Source organism: Heloderma suspectum, chromosome 1 (assembly GCF_057233095.1).
Source record: "Heloderma suspectum isolate Gila_16-S chromosome 1, 16-S_ref, whole genome shotgun sequence".
Lineage (NCBI taxonomy): Eukaryota > Metazoa > Chordata > Lepidosauria > Squamata > Helodermatidae > Heloderma > Heloderma suspectum.
The window spans coordinates 120,382,211-120,400,966 of NC_139458.1; the positions used below are offsets into that span (position 1 = coordinate 120,382,211).

At 44.5% G+C, this 18,756-nt stretch overlaps 1 protein-coding gene across 1 annotated transcript in view; it reads left to right on the top strand.

Moving 5' to 3' along the window:
• Positions 1 to 18,756, top strand: part of OTOG (otogelin) — a 186,185-nt gene that overhangs the window by 14,576 nt on the left and 152,853 nt on the right. Inside the window, exons 7-13 of the mRNA XM_084850807.1 lie at positions 142 to 347; positions 1,255 to 1,388; positions 6,611 to 6,717; positions 7,935 to 8,044; positions 9,377 to 9,502; positions 10,407 to 10,515; positions 16,550 to 16,596. Coding sequence (XP_084706933.1) covers positions 142 to 347; positions 1,255 to 1,388; positions 6,611 to 6,717; positions 7,935 to 8,044; positions 9,377 to 9,502; positions 10,407 to 10,515; positions 16,550 to 16,596 — 839 coding nt within the window. The remainder of the gene's footprint in view (positions 1 to 141; positions 348 to 1,254; positions 1,389 to 6,610; positions 6,718 to 7,934; positions 8,045 to 9,376; positions 9,503 to 10,406; positions 10,516 to 16,549; positions 16,597 to 18,756) is intronic.

Here is an 18,756-nt window from a genome sequence, read left to right on the forward strand (position 1 = left end):
CTCCCAGCTTGCTTTAGCCAGGGCAGGTGGTCTAACCTTACAGGGGCCTAGATAGCAGAATAATAATTACTTCATTAAAATTTGAAAATGATGGCAATGATTTGTTCCTTTGTTTATAGTGAAATCTGTTTTGCTTCCCAGATTGCGGTTACCATCTACCGTAGGGAACTTGTACATCCAAAAGGTTGCTGGATATGTCATTGTTAGACACCAGTATGCATTCTCTCTGGCTTGGGATGGTACATCTGCTGTTTATATAAAGATGGCTCCTGACTATTTGGGCAAAACTCATGGCTTGTGTGGTAACAACAATGCCATTCTGCAAGATGAGCTAGCCACTAGTTATGGTGAGTGTTTCATTTATTATAGCATGACAGCGTTCAAAATATGGTCTCAGTCATTTGTGAACCTCAGCAACTGCAGGCAGTTGACATATCTGTAGGTCTTATGTATAAATATTTTTTTTACTCTTGACTTGTCTTCCAGTTATTAAAATCGCTGACAGAGAAAGGTGGTTTCCGGTCTTCCTCCACTGTATATATTCTGCAAGGGTAGCAGAAAACCTCATCATTGGAAACAGAGTATTCCAACTAGATGTACTCATTGATCCAATGAGTTTATAGCATTGTTTTGTATCTCCAAATTTGGATTCTGGATAGCTGGGAGATATGGTTGTGTAGGCTGTGTCCCACCTAGGTCCTTGGGGTACTTTGGAATATTTTTCCTATGAACTTGGTCTGTGGAATGACCATCTGCCACCCACATACTGGCCTTTTACTGTACATCAGAGCAGAAAGGTACTTGTTGAGAACCAAATTCTATTAAAAACCTGTTCATGATAAGAAAACTGAAACAGGAGTTTAAAAATATTATTCCAGTGATCAAAAGCGGTCTTTTGATCACAGGTGCCAAAGAACTGTATGATTATAATGTACCCCAAGGTGAGAAAACAGACCCCTGCCCAAGAACTGTGGAACCATAATATACCCCGAACTGAGACTGCTGAGCTGAACCACTGATGGAAAACACAAAAGGAAGCAGATATTTAAAATATTCAAGTCATTAATGAAATAGAATGTGAATGGAATACTCTGCAATTTTTAAAAATCTTATTTTTAAAATTAAACAAACTGTGCTCCAAATTGAAACCGAGCCCAAAAGCCGGCTGGGTGCTGGGTAGAGCTGCCCCCCAAATTTACAGTGAGTAGAAAAAGTTAATTTCCTGCATTTATGTATTTGTGCACTTTTCCATAGGAAAACTTACAGAAGACATTGAAGAGTTTGTAGAAAGCTGGAGAGAAAATCCTCCCCAAGAGAATATTGTCTCCTGGGATATCTCATTTAACTATAAGCCACCCTGTCTGACTCAAACTCAAAGATTTTTACAGGTAGGCATAATAATTAATGTAACAAATTAACCTAAGACTGAACTCTGAACCTTCATGAAGAATGGACATAAATTGCTTTCTCCTATGTGTGCCCAGGTTCATTTGCACATTCAGGTAACTAGCAGAACAGACAAGCATCAGTCTAGTTCAAGGTGGCCTCCAGCTGTTTTGGACTCTAATTCTCACAATCCCTGGCCATTTTGTCATTCTGGCTGGGACTTATGGGTATTGTAGTCCCAATTATCTAGAGGACACAAGGTTGCCTTCACCAGGTATAGTTACTGGAGATCAGCCTCCCATCTTGATGAAACTGACCACTTGTTATATACCTCTGATTCACTGGGGTGCATTCCTTTCATTGTAAACATAGTGAGTAAAATCCAGTACCATGCGAGTGGACTTTGCTCACACAATGAGACTTCCCCTTTCCTCCCTGCTGTAGCCATCTGTGCTCCCCCAAATCTGCTCTGGAAGAGATTCGGGGCACAGAATGGGCTGCAGGGAGAGGGGAGATCCATTCCACCTGCAGTTTCTGTTCTGCCGGTGGATGGCCGCCATTAGATCCAGCCCAGCCCAGTGTCTGAGAAACCGTATTTGAGGAACACAGGCTGAGGTTGTTGCAGGAGCAATCACACTGGCTGTGGTACATGTAAAAGAATGGTATCAGATTCTGTCCTGCCTCCCAATTTCAAGTTAATATCCTTACCTCAAAATATGTGAATTGTTCTTTTTTAGAAGGGAGCTTAAGGTTAGCTGATGAACCATATTTCTTATCATGCTTGAGTTATTTTTAATACCTTCTCTTATTTCATCCTTTAATATTCTTTAGTTTGCAGTTTTAGCATTCAAACTGGCAGCCAATGGATTGCTGTGATGGCTAGTGCCAGAATTTAATCAGATAATTCTTCCTCACTTGTATTAAAATCTGTGAAAGAGCTTTTGTCTCCATAGGCAACTGTCTACTACAACAAAGAAAAATCTCGTTATAATTTTGGCAACTCCATTTCAGTTTTGTCATCTGAAAACCTCTATCCATAAAAAATTACTTTGATATTTCCTGCATAGGAATGAGAAAATAGGGGAACTGGTTTGCCAGGTGTCCCAAATATGCCTGTTCTAATTTAAATCAAATGTAATATGTCAGCATATGTAAATATAGTGTCAATACATTATGCAGATGTAACATGAATATGTTTAATAACAACTAAACCTTTTTGTTACATTTTATATACTTATTTTAAAAACTAAAATATAGACAATTCAGGCCATAGATAAAATGTGAATTCAGCATGCCACCTCTTCAAATAAAACCTATCAATGATAAAAAATACACTGGGTTGGATCCTAACTTCTGTTCCATAAATGAAGTAATGCTCTATTCAGAGAATAGGTCTCTTTTGCCTTTGCAGTTCATTGACTGGGTTCTCATGATCATGGAGGGAGAAACAAGCCACACGTGCCGGTCGTGTGCTGGGGGTGGGGGGGTGGGATTTGCATTATTACCCTCAGCAGTATAGCTTGTCATGTTGTGTGAACCCAGCCAGGGTGGCTTATTGCTGTGGATAACAAGTTAACCAGAATGCATGGGCTGTTGTACAGTCATAATGCAAATTCCCTCAGCACACAACCAGCATATGTGGGGGGTGAGAAATAAGCCAGCATGGTTTATTTCCCCTCTGTGATTGTGCCAGGCTGTTATGTCCCCCCACCTCAAATCTGACACACAGTGGCATATAGCCTAGGGGATTGCAGGAAGAAGTGGGAATCACAAAAAATCAACCCATCCTAAATGTCTGAGTGGAAGTGCCTTGCACTCATGCAATAATACATTTTGTTCCAAACCAATGTTTCCAAAGTCACTACTGTTAGACTATTGATTCAAAGTTAACCATATCAGATGATCTAGTTTCTATTCTATGTTTATTCATTCTTTTGGTATTGTTTTAAATACAGTTTCTTTGTTGTTGTTGTTGTTCAGTTGTTAAGTCGTGTCTGACTCTTCGTGACCCCCTGGACCATAGCATGCCAGGCCTTCCTGTCCTCCGTTCTCTCCTGGAGTGTGCTCAAGTTCATATTCATTGCATCGGTGATGCTATCCAGCCATCTCATCCTCTGCTGTCCCCTTCTTCTTTTGCCTTCAGTCTTTCCCGGCATCAGGGTCTTTTCCAGTGGGTTTTCTCTTCGCATTAGGTGGCCAAAATATTTGAGCTTCAGCTTCAGTATCTGTCCTTCCAATCAGCAGTCAGAGTTGATTTCCTTTAAGATTGACTGATTTGTCATCCTTGCAGTCCAGGGGACTCGTAAGAGTCTTCTCCAGCACCACAGTTCGAAAGCGTCAATTCTTGGGCGCTCAGTCTTCCTTATAGTCCAGCTCTCACAGCCATATGTTGCTACTGGGAAAACCATAGCTTTGATTATATGAATCTTTGTCGGCAAGGTGATGTCTCTGCTTCTTACTATGTTGTCTAGGTTTGCCATAGCTTTCCTCCCAAGGAGCAAGCGTCTTTTAATTTCGTGGCTACAGTCACCGTCTGCGGTGATCTTGGAGCCCAAGAAAATAAAATCTGTCACTGCTTCCATTTCTTCCCATTCTATATGCCAGGAAGTGATGGGGCCAGATGCCATGATCTTCATTTTTTTAATGTTGAGTTTCAAACCAGCTTTTGCACTCTCCACTTTCCCCCTCAACAAGAGGCTCTTTAGATCCTCTTTGCTTTCTGCCATTAGGGTGGTATCGTCTGCATATCGGAGGTTGTTGATAATTCTCCCGGCAATCTTAATTCCGACCTGTGATTCATCCAACCCGGCGTTTCTCATGATGTACTCTGCATATAAATTAAATAAGCAGGGTGACAATATGCAGCCTTGTTATACTCCTTTCCCAATTTTGAACCAATCGGTTGTTCCATGTCCAGTTCTTACTGTTGCTTCTTGTCCCTTGTACAGGTTTCTCAGGAGACAGGTAAGGTGGTCTGGTACTCCCATCTCTTTAAGAATTTGCCACAGTTTGTTGTGATCCACACAATCAAAGGCTTTAGCATAGTCAATGAAGCAGAAATAGACGTTTTTCTGGAATTCTCTTGCTTTCTCCATGATCCAGCGAATGTTGGCGATTTGATCTCTAGTTCCTCTGCCTCTTCGAAACCCAGCTTGTACTTCTGGTAGTTATCGGTTCACATGCTGCTGAAGCCTAGCTTGTAGGATTTTGAGCATCACCTTGCTGGCATGTGAAATGAGCGCAATTGTACGGTAGTTTGAACACTCTTTGGCGTTGCCCTTCTTTGGAATTGGAATGTAAACTGACCTTTTCCAGTCTTGTGGCCACTGTTGAGTGTTCCAAATGTGTTGGCGTATTGAGTGCAGCACTTTAACAGCATCATCTTTTAGGATTTTAAATAGCTCAGCTGGAATACTGTAATCTCTGCTAGCTTTGTTGTTAGTAATGCTTCCTAAGGCCCACTTGACTTCACTCTCTAGGATGTCCAGCTCAGGTTCAGTGACCACACTCTCATGGCTATCAGGGACATTAAGATCTTTCCTGTATAGTTCTTCTGTGTATTCTTTCCACCTCTTCTTAATCTCATCTGCTTCTGTGAGGTCCCTGCCTTCTTTGTCCTTTATCATGCCCGTCTTTGCACAAAACATTCCCTTGATATCTCTGATTTTCTTGAAAAGATCTCTAGTCTTTCCCATTCTGTTGTTTTCCTCGATTTCTTTGCATTGTTCATTTAAGAAGGCCTTCTTGTCTCTCCTTGCTATTCTCTGGAACTCTGCATTCAGTTGGGTATATCTTCCCCTTTCTCCCTTGCTTTTCGCTTCCCTTCTTTCCTCAGCTACTTGTAAAGCCTCATCAGACAGCCACTTGGCTTTCTTGCATTTCTTTTTCTTTGGGATGGATTGAGTTGCTGCCTCCTGAACAATATGACAGACCTCCGTCCATAGTTCCTCAGGCACTCTGTCTATCAGGTCTAATCCCTTAAATCTATTCGTCACCTCCACTGTATATTCATAAGGGATATGATTTAGGTCATACCTGAATGGTTTAGTGGTTTTCCCTACGTTCTTCAATTTCAGCCGAAATTTTGCAAGAAGCAGCTCATGATCTGAGCCACAGTCAGCTCCAGGTCTTGTTTTTACTGACTGTATGGAGCTTCTCCATCTTTGGCTGCAAAGTACATAATCAATTTGATGTCGATATTGACCATCTGGTGATGTCCATGTGTAGAGTCGCCTCTTGTGCTGTTGGAAATGCGTGTTTGCTATGATCAGCATGTTCTCTTGGCAAAACTCTTATTAGCCTTTGTCCTACTTCATTTTGTACACCAAGGCCATGCTTGCCTGTTATCCTGGTTATTTATTGACTTCCTACTTTAGCATTCCAATCCCCTATGATGAAAAGGACATCTTTTTTTGGAGTTAGTTCTACAAGGTGTTGTAGGTCTTCATAGAACCGATCAGCCTCAGCTTCTTCGGCCTCAGTGGTTGGGGCATAGACTTGAATTACTGTGATGTTGAATGGTTTGCCTTGGATTCGTACTGAGATCATTCTATCATTTTTAAGATTGTACCCCAGTACTGCTTTTCCCACCCTTTTGTTGACTATGAGTGCTACTCCATTTCTTCTAAGGGATTCTTGCCCACAATAGTAGATATGATGGTCACCTGAATTAAATTTGCCCATGCCTGTCCATTTTAGTTCGCTGATTCCCAAGATGTCGATGTTCAATCTTGCCATCTCATGTTTGACCACCTCCAGCTTACCTTGATTCATTGATCTTACATTCCAGATTCCTAAACAATATTGCTCTTTACAGCACCGGACTTTCTTTTCACCACCAGACACATCCACAGCTGAGTGTCCTTTTGGCTTTGGCCCAGCCGCTCAACTCTTTCTGGCACTACTTGGAAATTCCCTCTGCTCTTCCTCAGTAGTATATTGGACACCTTCCGACTTGAGCGGCTCATCTTCCGGCATCATATCTTTTATCCTTGTGATACGTTCCATGGAGTTTTCTTGGCAAGAATACTGGAATGGGTTGCCATTTCCTTCTCCAGTGGACCACATTTTGTCAGAACTCTCCTCCATGACCTGTCCGTCTTGGGTGGCACTGCACAGCATATCTTATGGTTTCACTGAGTTACACAAGCCCCTTCGCCACAACAAGGCAGTGATCCATGAAGGGGGCAGTTACTTTACCTTAATTATTTTTCTATATTTTCAGAGGACATATACATTATGCAGCATGCTACTCTGGCCCCCCTTCAAAGAATGTCATGAATTTGTGAGCCCATTTCCTTTCATGGCAAGTTGTACAAATGACCTATGCATGTAAGTATCCAGTCTTGAGAACTCCATAATTAGCAGACAGAAACTGGGATACAAAGAGACCCATGCATGTATTTAAAGCACTTCTCTGCATGCATGGGGCTGTGCTAATATTCTTCTCCCAACTTCAGCCCTTCACATTGTTATGTGTCACTCCAAATAGTCTCATGATCTTCAGGAGTAGCTTTTCAGTGTGCACAAGGGGATGTGTTATGTGTGGGGAATGGGACTCTTTGGATCCTGGCCAATAAGTCATTTGCAAAGATTAAACAAATCTTTTCCTGCCCTGCTTCTCTTTTCACTGTTCTTGACTGACTTTTGTGGTGCTGCTTCTAGTTTTCATAGAACATGTGAAAATAGAGTTAAATCCAAATGTATATTGATTTAGGGTGCAATCCTATTCCAATAGGTGGCCGCCTCTGAACTCAGAGGCGACTGCCTGCTGTCCAATGCAGGGCAGGAGAAGCATGAAGGGGATTGTTCCCTCTGTGCTTCTTGTGCCCTGCATTTTCAGCTAGACAGCCGAGCGGAGGAGGAGGCTGCTGTATGACACACTGGATGTGTCGTACAGGCATTTCCTCCCTTCCTACCCCGGAACGCCCCTTTTCAGCCACTCCACGCTCCTCTTGTGAGTGCAGGGATGGGGCTGTTCTGCGCTGCCTCCAAGGCAGTGTGGAAGTGGCAGATGGTTGGTTCTCTGGGAACCAACCTTGCAGCACGGACTCCGAGGTTGGTTCCTGGAAAACCAGGTATTCTATGGCTGTCTAGCGGCCATAGGATTGCTCCCTCCAACATGGATATGCATCTTCAGCACACTCTGGCTGCATTCCTCCTAGATTTGCTCCCCTCTTCCTCTGGTGTGGCCATGAGGAGGACATCTGAAGCTTCTGCATTCATTCTAGATTAACCACAATTTAACATATCACCGGAACCATAAACTGTGGTTAATCTGTGGTTACTTAAAACAAGCCAGCTTCAAGAAGTAATTCAGTTGAAGTATTTCATCAGAAATAAGAAAACTCATGTCTGCACCTGTTGGTTCTAAGACCACCTTCTGTCAATAATGATTACAGTAATTTTATTATATTTTAAAAAATGAAATATTTTCATAGCACATTTGGGGATTGGCTGAAATGGCAAACATCTTACTGAAATATATATGAAGTTTTGCTTGCATATTTACGGAAAAACAAGGTTATGTCAATTTTAATGTTTTTAAGGTCAGGAGCAGACAATGCAACGTGGTGTCGAGCATTAACTGAATATGCAAGGACTTGTGCTCAAGCAGGAAAACCTCTCCATGAGTGGCGGGCACAATTTGAACAATGTGGTATGCAATGAAGAATTTCAGAATACTATCTGCTGACAAAAAATATTTGTCTCTTCTTTCTGCAAGTCTTTGTCTTGTTTTTAATCAGTGTTCCTTCATTGACTGTATTGTATGCAAATTCAAACTTTTAAATGGTTATAATTGCTAATAATACTAAATGGGGAGCAACAATGATCAAATAAAGCAATATCATAAAACAGCAGAGAGAACCACAGTTACTGCTAATAGCAAATAAAATCAGTATTTATGTCAAATTAAGAAAGTACACAAAAATGGAGTACATAATAGCCCCATGTCTTCTGCTTAAGTGTGTAACATATAGATGTAAGATCAAAGAACTTGAAAGTCAATTTTATGTGATGTCATTATGTCCCTACACATGTAGGACATAGTCCTTCTCCATAGAAGAGTTCAGTGCTCATATGTGGACCCTCATAAGGGGCAATAAAGCCCTCTTCCCTCCCATTATTTTAAGTGCATAAATGGACCTGCATGGAGGCACCACACCAGAACATTGTAGGTAACGAGAAGTCTGCATACGCCTTCCCTCTCTCCATACAGTCATTCTTCCCTCTGCACAAGTTGCTTAGGATCCAGATCTCAAGTAACTCAAGCCATGGGAATATGGGAGGCATGTACAAGAGACAGTGTGTACTAGCACACTGCTTCTGTGTGCAATGTGTAACTAAGGTGGGGAGGAAGAAACAGGTTCCACTGAGCTCCATAAGGATCTATCTATGTACAGCCACAGTAGGAAGGATTTGTAATACACAGTGTGGTGTAGTGGCTAGAGTGTTGGACTGGGAGCCAGGAGATCCAGGTTCTAGTCCCCACTCGGCCATAGAAACTCACTGGGTGACTTTGGGCCAGTCGCAGACTCTCAGCCCAACCTGCCTCACAGGGTTGTTGTTGTGAGGCTAAAATGGAGAGGAGGAGGATTATGTATACCACCTTGGGTTCCTTAAGGAGGAAAGAAGGTAGGATATAAATGTAATAAATAAATATTTTACAAATATTGTAGGATATTTTCCACAAATGGTCTTCCATTTGGTCAGTTGTAGTTTTAAAGAGCATTTCAGAAATGTGGAAATTGATTATACTTCTATGAGTCGTTGCTGAGATGTGAGAGGAAAAAAGCACACACATTTAAAAGTTATAGAGAAACAAATCAAATTTAAATTAGCTTGAACACCGAGAAGTCTTGTGACAACTTAAAGGCTAGCCAGTTTATTGTGGCATAAGCTTTTGCATGGAGCCCACTTTATCAGATGCTTAAATTAAAATCAAAGTAGCCTAAATCATTTAACATTTCCTTATCTCTTCTTTTTTCAGTTGTTAAATGTGAGGAGAATCTTGTCTACAATGAATGCATTGACTGTTGCCCAGTTTCATGTCAGCAAAAAACCCACTGTGTTGACAGTGAACTTCCGTGTGTTGATGGATGCTATTGTCCAGATGGTAATGCAATTTTTGGCATGGCATTTTGTTAGCGGCTGTGGCCTTTCAAAAGGTTATGGTGGTCTTCTTGCAATTTATAGCAGACAGCAATTATAGCAGACACAGTCCCAAACTGTGTCACCAGAGCCAGTCCTGTGGGTAGAGTTGTAACTCATGTGGGGATAGATTGATTCAGTCTGAAAGCAGTCGGATGCAGAGCAATAAAGTAGTCATTGAAATGGTGGTAGGGGGAGAGATAGATGGAATAATTCACTCTTACCCTGCCCGCCGATCTCCTCCCCATTGTATTTCACCATTGATAGCATTTAAAGCCCCAGTTCCAAATTGGAAGTAACTAATTTGTTGGGGTTTTAGATCAATTAGGCACTTACATATAATCTCAGGTGATTTAACATCTATGATGCTGTTTAATATAGCTGGATGATATAACAGAGGTATTTTGTACTGCTCTTTTTTCCTTGGCGAGGAAAGCAAGTTATGCAAAACAAGAACCAAGGTTTGTGTTTTCCCAATATGTAAAGGAAAAATTGAAAACTAACTTCATTCATGTGATCCATTTGAAACACAGACAATTAAAATGTAATGCTGCAGTTCTGTGCACACTTATTGGGGAGTAATTCCTTCTGAGCTTAATGGCATATCTTAAGTACATATGCTTAGGCTGCAAGGCTACAATCCTAAGTGTACTTACTTGATAGTAAGTCCTACTGAAATCAAACACTTACTCAGACTTACTTCTGAGTAAATATGATTTATATTTGGCTGTCATTCTTAACTCAGTTATATTTATTTTTTCTGGTAAAAGCAACTTTTTACTGTTTCATAATATATTCCAATTTTTAAATGATCACTGTCAAAGTGCACGACTTTAATTTTGTTCTTATTATTGAATGTGCCATTCTAGGACTTATTTATGAAAACAGACTATGTGTAAGGCCTACTGAATGCCCTTGTGATTATCATGGAATTATCCACAAAACTGGTGCTTTGATTCATGAAGAATGCAACAACTGGTTAGTAACATTCCAAATACTTGTTCTCTTTTAATATAATATGCATTCCCTAAAATAATGCGCAGCACATAAGCCATAACACTTTTATAATACTTCCAGCTCTATAAAGGTGCAAGTTTGCATCTGTCCCATTTATTCCTGCCATTGCAGCCGCTTCTGTTCCAGTCCTTGCCACTTATGCCTATTACTTTTGCCAGGATGAGGGACAGTAATGCACAGTCACAGCAGGTAGAATGGCATTCTAGGGCCAGGTATTTATTTGTATTTGTGCTTGGGCTTGGCATGGGAACACCCAAAGATAAATGCTAACGCACATGTTCAATTTGCAGACGAAGTAGTTAATTCTGGAAAATGTGCATGAAGGCAATCGCGCTATTAAGCAAAATATATTGTGCAGCTATTCTGTCTTTTCCTCCTAGGGGATTTTTTTTTTTTTTGTATAAAGGAGAAAAAGACAGAAGATGTCAGGAGCGCCCTAGCGGCCTCTTTCAGTAGACTCCAATAGCCAACTCAAGACACAGACGAAAGGATTCTTTTCAAGGCTTTAATCCTTTTACAACTTAATGACTCTTTCAGATGCTAATCACCAGCGACTAAGCAACGAACAGCAGAGTAGCCTATGCTCCGAGTAGGCAGTTGATTCCCGTTTGAAGGAGAGTCACCTGAAGACCCTGAACTTATGGGCTAGGGAGAGATCCTCCCTCTTTCCCTTGGGTCCACAGGAGGTGGCCGTTGCTTGCGCGCCAAACGGGTGCTACGCCTCCTTTCCGCGTCCTCGATCGCTCGTCGCTCCCTGCGTCTGCATCAAGTGTCTAGCAAGCCCCCCTCCCACACTTTCTCACTGCCAGGGTCACTATCTATCTCAGGAATGCTGGCAGAAGGAATCTCTGCCAGCTGCTGTGCCTGTGAGGGATGAGCTGGCTCCTCTCCCATGGATTGCTGATCCTCCTCAGAATCAGAACTGCTCTGGGGTTCTATTGGCTCAGTTTCCACCCTGACAGAAGAAGCAGTGGGAAAATAGGGGAGGAATACAAATAGATGGCAATGTGAAATGTGAATGAAGGAGCCATGGTGATTCCAAATTAAATACCTGTCTGGAAGCAGCCAGAGTTGTTACAAGAACATAAGAAGAGCCATGCTGGATCAGACCACAGGTCCATCTAGTCCAGAATTCTGTTTACACCAGGGCCAACCAGCTGCCCACAGGAAAGCCACAAGCAGGACATGAGTGCAACAGCACCCTCCTGCCCATGTTCCCCAGCAACTGGTGGACATAGGCATGCTTCCTCTGATACTGGAGGTAGCAAAATCAAAGGGCTCAGAAACTACTATTCCCAGAGTTATAGAATGCTCTCCTAGAACCTTGGGGCAGAATTCTAGGGCTTTGGAAGTTTTCATTTTGCCATACTCTTAAAGTAGCATTAAATCCATTCTCATGCCATGTTACTGCAGAATAGCATCAGGGAGAGCTTAACACCATGAAACAATGCTGAGTGGTGGCATGGGAGTCCTTCCTTTCATAGGAAGGAGTCCTTCCTTTTGTCTTGTGGAGAGCTTATGAGTTTCCAATGGAAGACAGGGCCCTTAACTGTATTATTTAGGCATCCTAAATGTCCCTGCCCTGCCTTGAAGCACAGAGATTTTGGTACATTCTTGTTTAGTCCAAGAGAAAGGTGCTTTCTCTTTCATTATGCAGTTGTGACAATCACCTTGTACTTTTGCGGAACAATTTCAGTTTGTATGGTTTTGTGTAATAGTATAAATATGGTGATTAGAATCACCACAAATACGGTGATTAGTTGTCCTTGATGTTTATAGGTTACTGGCTGCAAACCTGAAGAGTATTCTACGCTCCTCTCCTCATCATAGCATTTATGCTTGATTCTTTAAAAATGTGTTGAATAAACTATGAGGAAAGGTGTTCCACCTGCTATCAGCAAACCACATACTTAAGTTTGATAGGCTCCAGAAGTGGTGGTGAGGGAGATGTTTCCATAATAATGGGAAGTCCCAGAGCAACTTGCTTGCATACTTCTAGAAGGGATTTACTTCCTCAGTTTTCTAATTTGTGGTTAATCATTTTGTGACACAGCCTATACAAAATTTCCACATTTACTTCCCTCACCTGAGCACATCTGGACTTCTCCTTTATGGGCCTGCAGTTACGCAGCCTATAGGACTGGTACTACACCCTCATAAATATGGAAAGATCCATTCATTTCCCTTAGCATTCCACTGGTGTACCTTGTATTTTGAGTTAAGTGGGATAACTTCAGTAAGAAAGCTGGGCTCAGCCTTGGCTTCTGACTCTTCATTATTTATTTATTAATTTATTTATTATTAAATTTATTAATCGCCCATCTGGCTGGTCACCCAGCCACTCTGGGCGATGTACAACATACCATAAAACAATTTAAAACAATAAAATTCTACCATAATTTTTTTTTTAAAATACCCTAACCCACCCCAAATGCCTGCCTGAACAACCACGTTTTTAATGCACGACGGAAGCTCATTAAAGAGGGGGCATGACGGAGTTCCCTAGGGAGGGAGTTCCACAGAGTGGGGGCCACCACAGAAAAGGCCCTCTCCCTCGTCCCCACCAGTCTAGCTGTCCTGGCTGATGGGACAGAGAGAAGGCCATCCGAGGCTGATCTTGTTAAGCGGCCTGTCTGGTGTTGCTGGAGGTGCTCCTTAAGATAGGCTGGGCCGGAACCATATAGGGTTTTAAAGGTCAAAACCAACACCTTGAATTTGGCCCGGAAAACAACTGGTAACCAGTGCAACTCCTTCAGCACTGGAGTGATGTGATCTCGCTGGTGGCTGCCTTTAATCAGGCGAGCTGCCATGTTCTGTACCAGCTGCAGCTTCCGAACCATCTTCAAGGGTAACCCCACGTAGAGTGCATTACAGTAGTCTAAACGAGGGGAGACCAGGGCATGTACTACCGATGGGAGCAGATGGTCGGGAAGGAAGGGGCGCAGCCGCCGTATCAGATGGAGTTGATACAGCGCTGTCCGGCTCACAGCTGACACCTGAGCCTCCATGGACAGCTGGGAGTCCAAAATGACCCCCAGGCTGCGGACCTGGTCTTTCAAGGGTAGCCGTACCCCATTCAACACCAGGTCAACATCCCCCAGCCTCCTCTTGTCTCCCACCAAAAGTACCTCGGTCTTGTCAGGGTTCAGCTTCAGCTTATTCCTCCCCATCCAGCCAGTCACCGTCTCCAGACATTTGGACAGGGATTCTACGGCCAACCTTGGTGAAGATTTGAATGACAGGTAGAGCTGCGTGTCATCCGCATATTGATGACACTGCACCCCAAACCTCCTGATGATAGCCCCCAGCGGCTTCACATAGATGTTAAATAGCATCGGGGAGAGGATGGAACCCTGTGGCACCCCACAAGTAAGTGGCCAGGGGTCCGAAACCTCCTCTCCCAGTGCTACCCTCTGGTACCTGCCAGAGAGGAAGGGCCGGAACCACCGCAATACGGTGTCTCCAATGCCCAACCCCTCCAGGTGGTCCAGGAGGATACCGTGGTCAACGGTATCAAAAGCCGCTGAGAGGTCGAGGAGAACAAGGAAGGAGCATTCACCCCTATCCAGAGCTCTCCTCATATCATCCACCAAGGCGACCAAGGCCGTTTCTGTCCCATGCCCAGGCCTGAAGCCCGATTGAAATGGGTCTAGATAATCAGTTTCTTCCAAGTGTGCCTTCAACTGCACCGCCACCACCCGCTCAATCACCTTGCCCAAAAATGGCAGATTTGAGACTGGGCGAAAGTTGTTCAGAACTTGAGGATCCAAGGAGGGCTTCTTTAAGAGCGGTCTTATCACTGCCTCCTTGAGGGCTGATGGCATCACTCCCTCCTCAAGGGAGGCGTTCACCACCGCCTTGATCCCCTCACCCAGTCTCTCTCTGCAGCTCATAATGAGCCAAGATGGGCAAGGATCAAGTAAGCAGGTGGTCGGCCTTACAGATGAAAGCACCTTGTCCACTTCATCAGGAGGAAGAAGCTGGAACCGATCCCACAAAACCGGTTTGCCACAGACCACCTCTTGCTCACAGGAGGCCTTAGAATGCTCCAGTGGTTCCGGAGCCACAGGACCGACCAGGCTCCGGACCACTTGGAACAGCCTCCTGGGACAGCACTCTGCAGACGCGATGGAGGCAGCATAATATTCCTTCTTTGCTGCCTTCACCGCCACGTGATAGGCTGAAGATACAGCTCTAGCCCGTGTCTGATCGTCTTTGGAGCGAGACTTCCGCCACCGGTGCTCTAGCCGTCTCACCTCCTGTTTCAGAGCTCATAACCGCGGATTGAACCATGGTGCAGTTCGAGCCCTGTTCAGGGGGAGAGGGCGTTTCGGAGCCACCCAATCTAATGCCCCAGTGATTGCGGCATTCCAGCCACCCACCAGGATCTCGACCGAGTGGCCGTTGGCATGCCCCAGAGAATCCCCAAGCGCGTTCAGGAATCCATTTGGATCCATAAGACGCCTGGGGCGGACCATTTTAATGGGTCCTCCACCCCTGCGGAGGGGTTGTGGAACCGAGAAGTCCAACATCACCAGATAGTGATCTGACCATGACAAGGGGGTGGTGGATATACCCCCGACTTCCAGATCACTCCCCGCTTCTCCAGAAACAAACACAAGGTCTAGTGCATGACCAGCTACATGGGTGGGCCCAGTTAGAATATGGTGCAGCTCCCAGGAGGCCATGGTCTCCATGAAGTCCCGAGGTGCTCCTGTGAGGATGGCCTCCGAATGTACGTTGAAGTCCCCCAACACCAGTAAGTTAGGGGACTGTACATGCTCATCAGAGACCACCTCAAGCACCTCGGCCAGGGAGTCAGTCATGCAGCGGGGTGGACGGTACACAAGCAGAATCCCCAGACTGCCCTTCGGGCCCAACCTCCAGTACATGCACTCAGCAACCTTGGTCTCCCGGAGAGGGGGTCTGGTGAAGACCAAGGACTCTCGGTAGATAACAGCCACTCCCCTCCCCGATCCCCAGCCCTCGGCTGCTGTGTATACGAAAATCCGGCTGGACACATGGCTGCAAGGGTTGGAGCAGCAGCCTCGGCCAGCCAGGTCTCCGTAATACATGCCAGGTCTGCACCCTCATCCAGGATCATGTCATGGATGAGGGAGGTTTTCTGGGTAACAGATCTGGCATTGCAGAGCAGCAAACGAAGGCCAGAAGATGGGGTCATGCCTCCCCCAGCCATCCTTTGGCTCTGGACAGGCCCGGAGCAGGGGACAGATACTACACATCTCTCCCTTGTTCCCCTTACCTGGCATGGCCTGCCCCTAGCGCTCCGCCAGCGCCTGCCGCCCAGCCTCGGTATGTTCTGGCCCCCAACACTCCCCCCACTGCCTCCATCAGGTGGACACATGCCCCCTCGCTCCTGCCTATCAGGCAGGCTACCCAACCCTAAAAACACAACAAAATCCCCCAGAAAAAAAAACCACAATTAAAAATCCCCTTAAAAATAATGCCAGGCAGCAGTCCACAGGGAAGGCCTGGTGGTGGTGGTGGTGGTGGTGGCGGCGGCAGCAGCAGGCCCAGCAGCAGCAAGCACGCCTCTTCCCCGGTGGTGGTGGTGGTGGCTTCTCCTGCAGGCCCTGGCTGTCCCAGGCCACCTCAGCCAGCCAGCTTATGTAGCCCCTCCAGGGAGGGGCAGGTGGAGCAGCACAGCTGGCTCGGTACCTGGGGGCCTGGTCCTGCAGGGACTGGCGGTCTGCCAGGCAGAAGTCCACAGGGAAGGCCTGGTGGTGGTGGCAGCGGCGGCAGCAGCAGGCCCAGCGGCGGCAGCAGCAGGCCCAGCGGCGGCAGCAGCAGGCCCAGCAGCAGCAAGCACGCCTCTTCCCCGGTGGTGGTGGTGGTGGCTTCCCCTGCAGGCGTAGTCTTAATTGAGGCATTCCCTACATGGCTTTCTTTGCTATTTTGCAACTATTACTTCCTGTTGTCAAGTAAGAGCTTTATATTACCAGCTTTAAAACACGAATAAATATTTCTGTTTCAGTACATGTTTTGGAGGAAAATGGATTTGCACAAATCTTACCTGTCCAGGTATGTCAGTTTTCAGATATTTCATTCAAATCCTTATTTTCTTACTGTGTACATGAGTTGTGGTATGAGCGTTAATGTTAATCTTTGTCCATTTTAGCAAGCTTTCCCAGCTATCATTGTATTATTGTAAATTTATCTCTTTTGTATTTTTAATTACCTGTCTTTTTATAATGTCTACTTGTCTAGTTATAAATGCACAATAACATCAGTTAGAAAATAATTAAAAATGGAATAAAATAAATTGTAAGGTAGCCTTCTGAGAAAGTTATGTTGTTCAGTCATTAAGTCATGTCCGAATCTTTGGGACCCCATGGACCATAGCACGCCAGGCCGTACTGTCCTCCGCTCTCTCCCGGAGTGTGCTCAAGTTCATATTCATTGCATCAGTGATGCTATCCAGCCATCTCATCCTCTGCGGTCCCCTTCTTCTTTTGCCTTCAATCTTTCCCAGCATCAGGGTCTTTTCCAGTGCGTTTTCTCTTCGCATTAGGTGGCCAAAATATTTGAGCTTCAGTATCTGTCCTTCCAATGAGCACTCAGGGTTGATTTCCTTTAGGATGGACTGATTTGACCTCCTTGCAGTCCAGGGGACCCTCCTTGCAGTCTCCAGCACCACAGTTTGAAAGCATCAATTCTTCGGTGGTCAGCCTTCCTTATAGACCAGCTCTCACAGCCATACGTTACTACTGGGAAAACCATAGCTTTGATTATAGAAACCTTTGTCGGCAAGGTGATGTCTCTGCTTCTTACTATGCTGTCTAGGTTTGCCATAGCTTTCCTCCCAAGGAGCAAGCGTCTTTTAATTTCATGGCTACAGTCACCGTCTGCGGTGATCTTGGAGCCCAAGAAAGTAAAATCTGTCACTGCTTCCATTTCTTCCCCTTCTATATGCCAGGAAGTGATGGGGCCAGATGCCATGATTTGAGTTTTTTTAATGTTGAGTTTCAAACCAGCTTTTGCACTCTCCACTTTCCCCCTCAACAAGAGGCTCTTTAGATCCTCTTCACTTTCTGCCATTAGGGTGGTATCGTCTGCGTATCTGAGGTTGTTGATAATTCTCCCGGCAAACTTAATTCCGACCTGTGATTCATCCAACCTGGCCTTTCTCATGATGTACTCTGCATATAAGTTAAATAAGCAGGGTGACAATATGCAGCCTTGTCGTACTCCTTTCCCAATTTTGAACCACTCGGTTGTTCCATGTCCGGTTCTTACTGTTGCTTCTTGACCCTCGTACAGGTTTCTCAGGAGACAGGTAAGGTGGTCTGGTACTCCCATCTCTTTAAGAATTTGTCACAGTTTGTTGTGATCCACACAATCAAAGGCTTTAGCATAGTCAATGAAGCAGAAATAGACGTTTTTCTGGAATTCTCTTGCTTTCTCCATGATGCAGCGAATGTTGGCGATTTGATCTCTAGTTCCTCTGCCTCTTCGAAACCCAGCTTGTACTTCCGGTAGTTCTAGGTTCACATACGGTTCACATCACGAAGCCTAGCTTGTAGGATTTTGAGCATAACCTTGCTGGCATATGAAATGAGCTCAGTTGTACGGTAGTTTGAACACTCTTTGGCATTGCCCTTCTTTGGGATTGGAATGTCAACTGACCTTTTCCAGTCTTGTGGCCACTGTTGAGTGTTCCAAATGTGTTGGCATATTGAGTGCAGCACTTTAACAGCATCATCTTTTAGGATTTTAAGTAGCTCAGCTGGAATACTGTCATCTCCGCTAGCTTTGTTGTTAGTAATGCTTCCTAAGGCCCACTTGACTTCACTCTCTAGGATGTCCAGCTCAAGTTCAGTGACTGCACTATCATGGCTATCAGGGACATTCAGATCTTTCCGGTATAGTTCTTCTGTGTATTCTTTCCACCTCTTCTTAATCTCATCTGCTTCTGTTAGGTCCCTGCCTTCTTTGTCCTTTATCATGCCTGTCTTTGCACAAAACGTTCCCTTGAGTTCTCCAATTTTCTTGAAGAGATCTCTAGTCTTTTCCATTCTATTGTTTTCCTCGATTTCTTTGCATTGTTCTTTTAAGAAGGCCTTTTTGTCTCTCCTTGCTATTTTCTGGAACTCTGCATTCAGTTGGATATATCTTCCCCTTTCTCCCTTCTGTATTAAACTCTGCAGATCTTTCACAAAATGAAAATACTGTATTTCACTG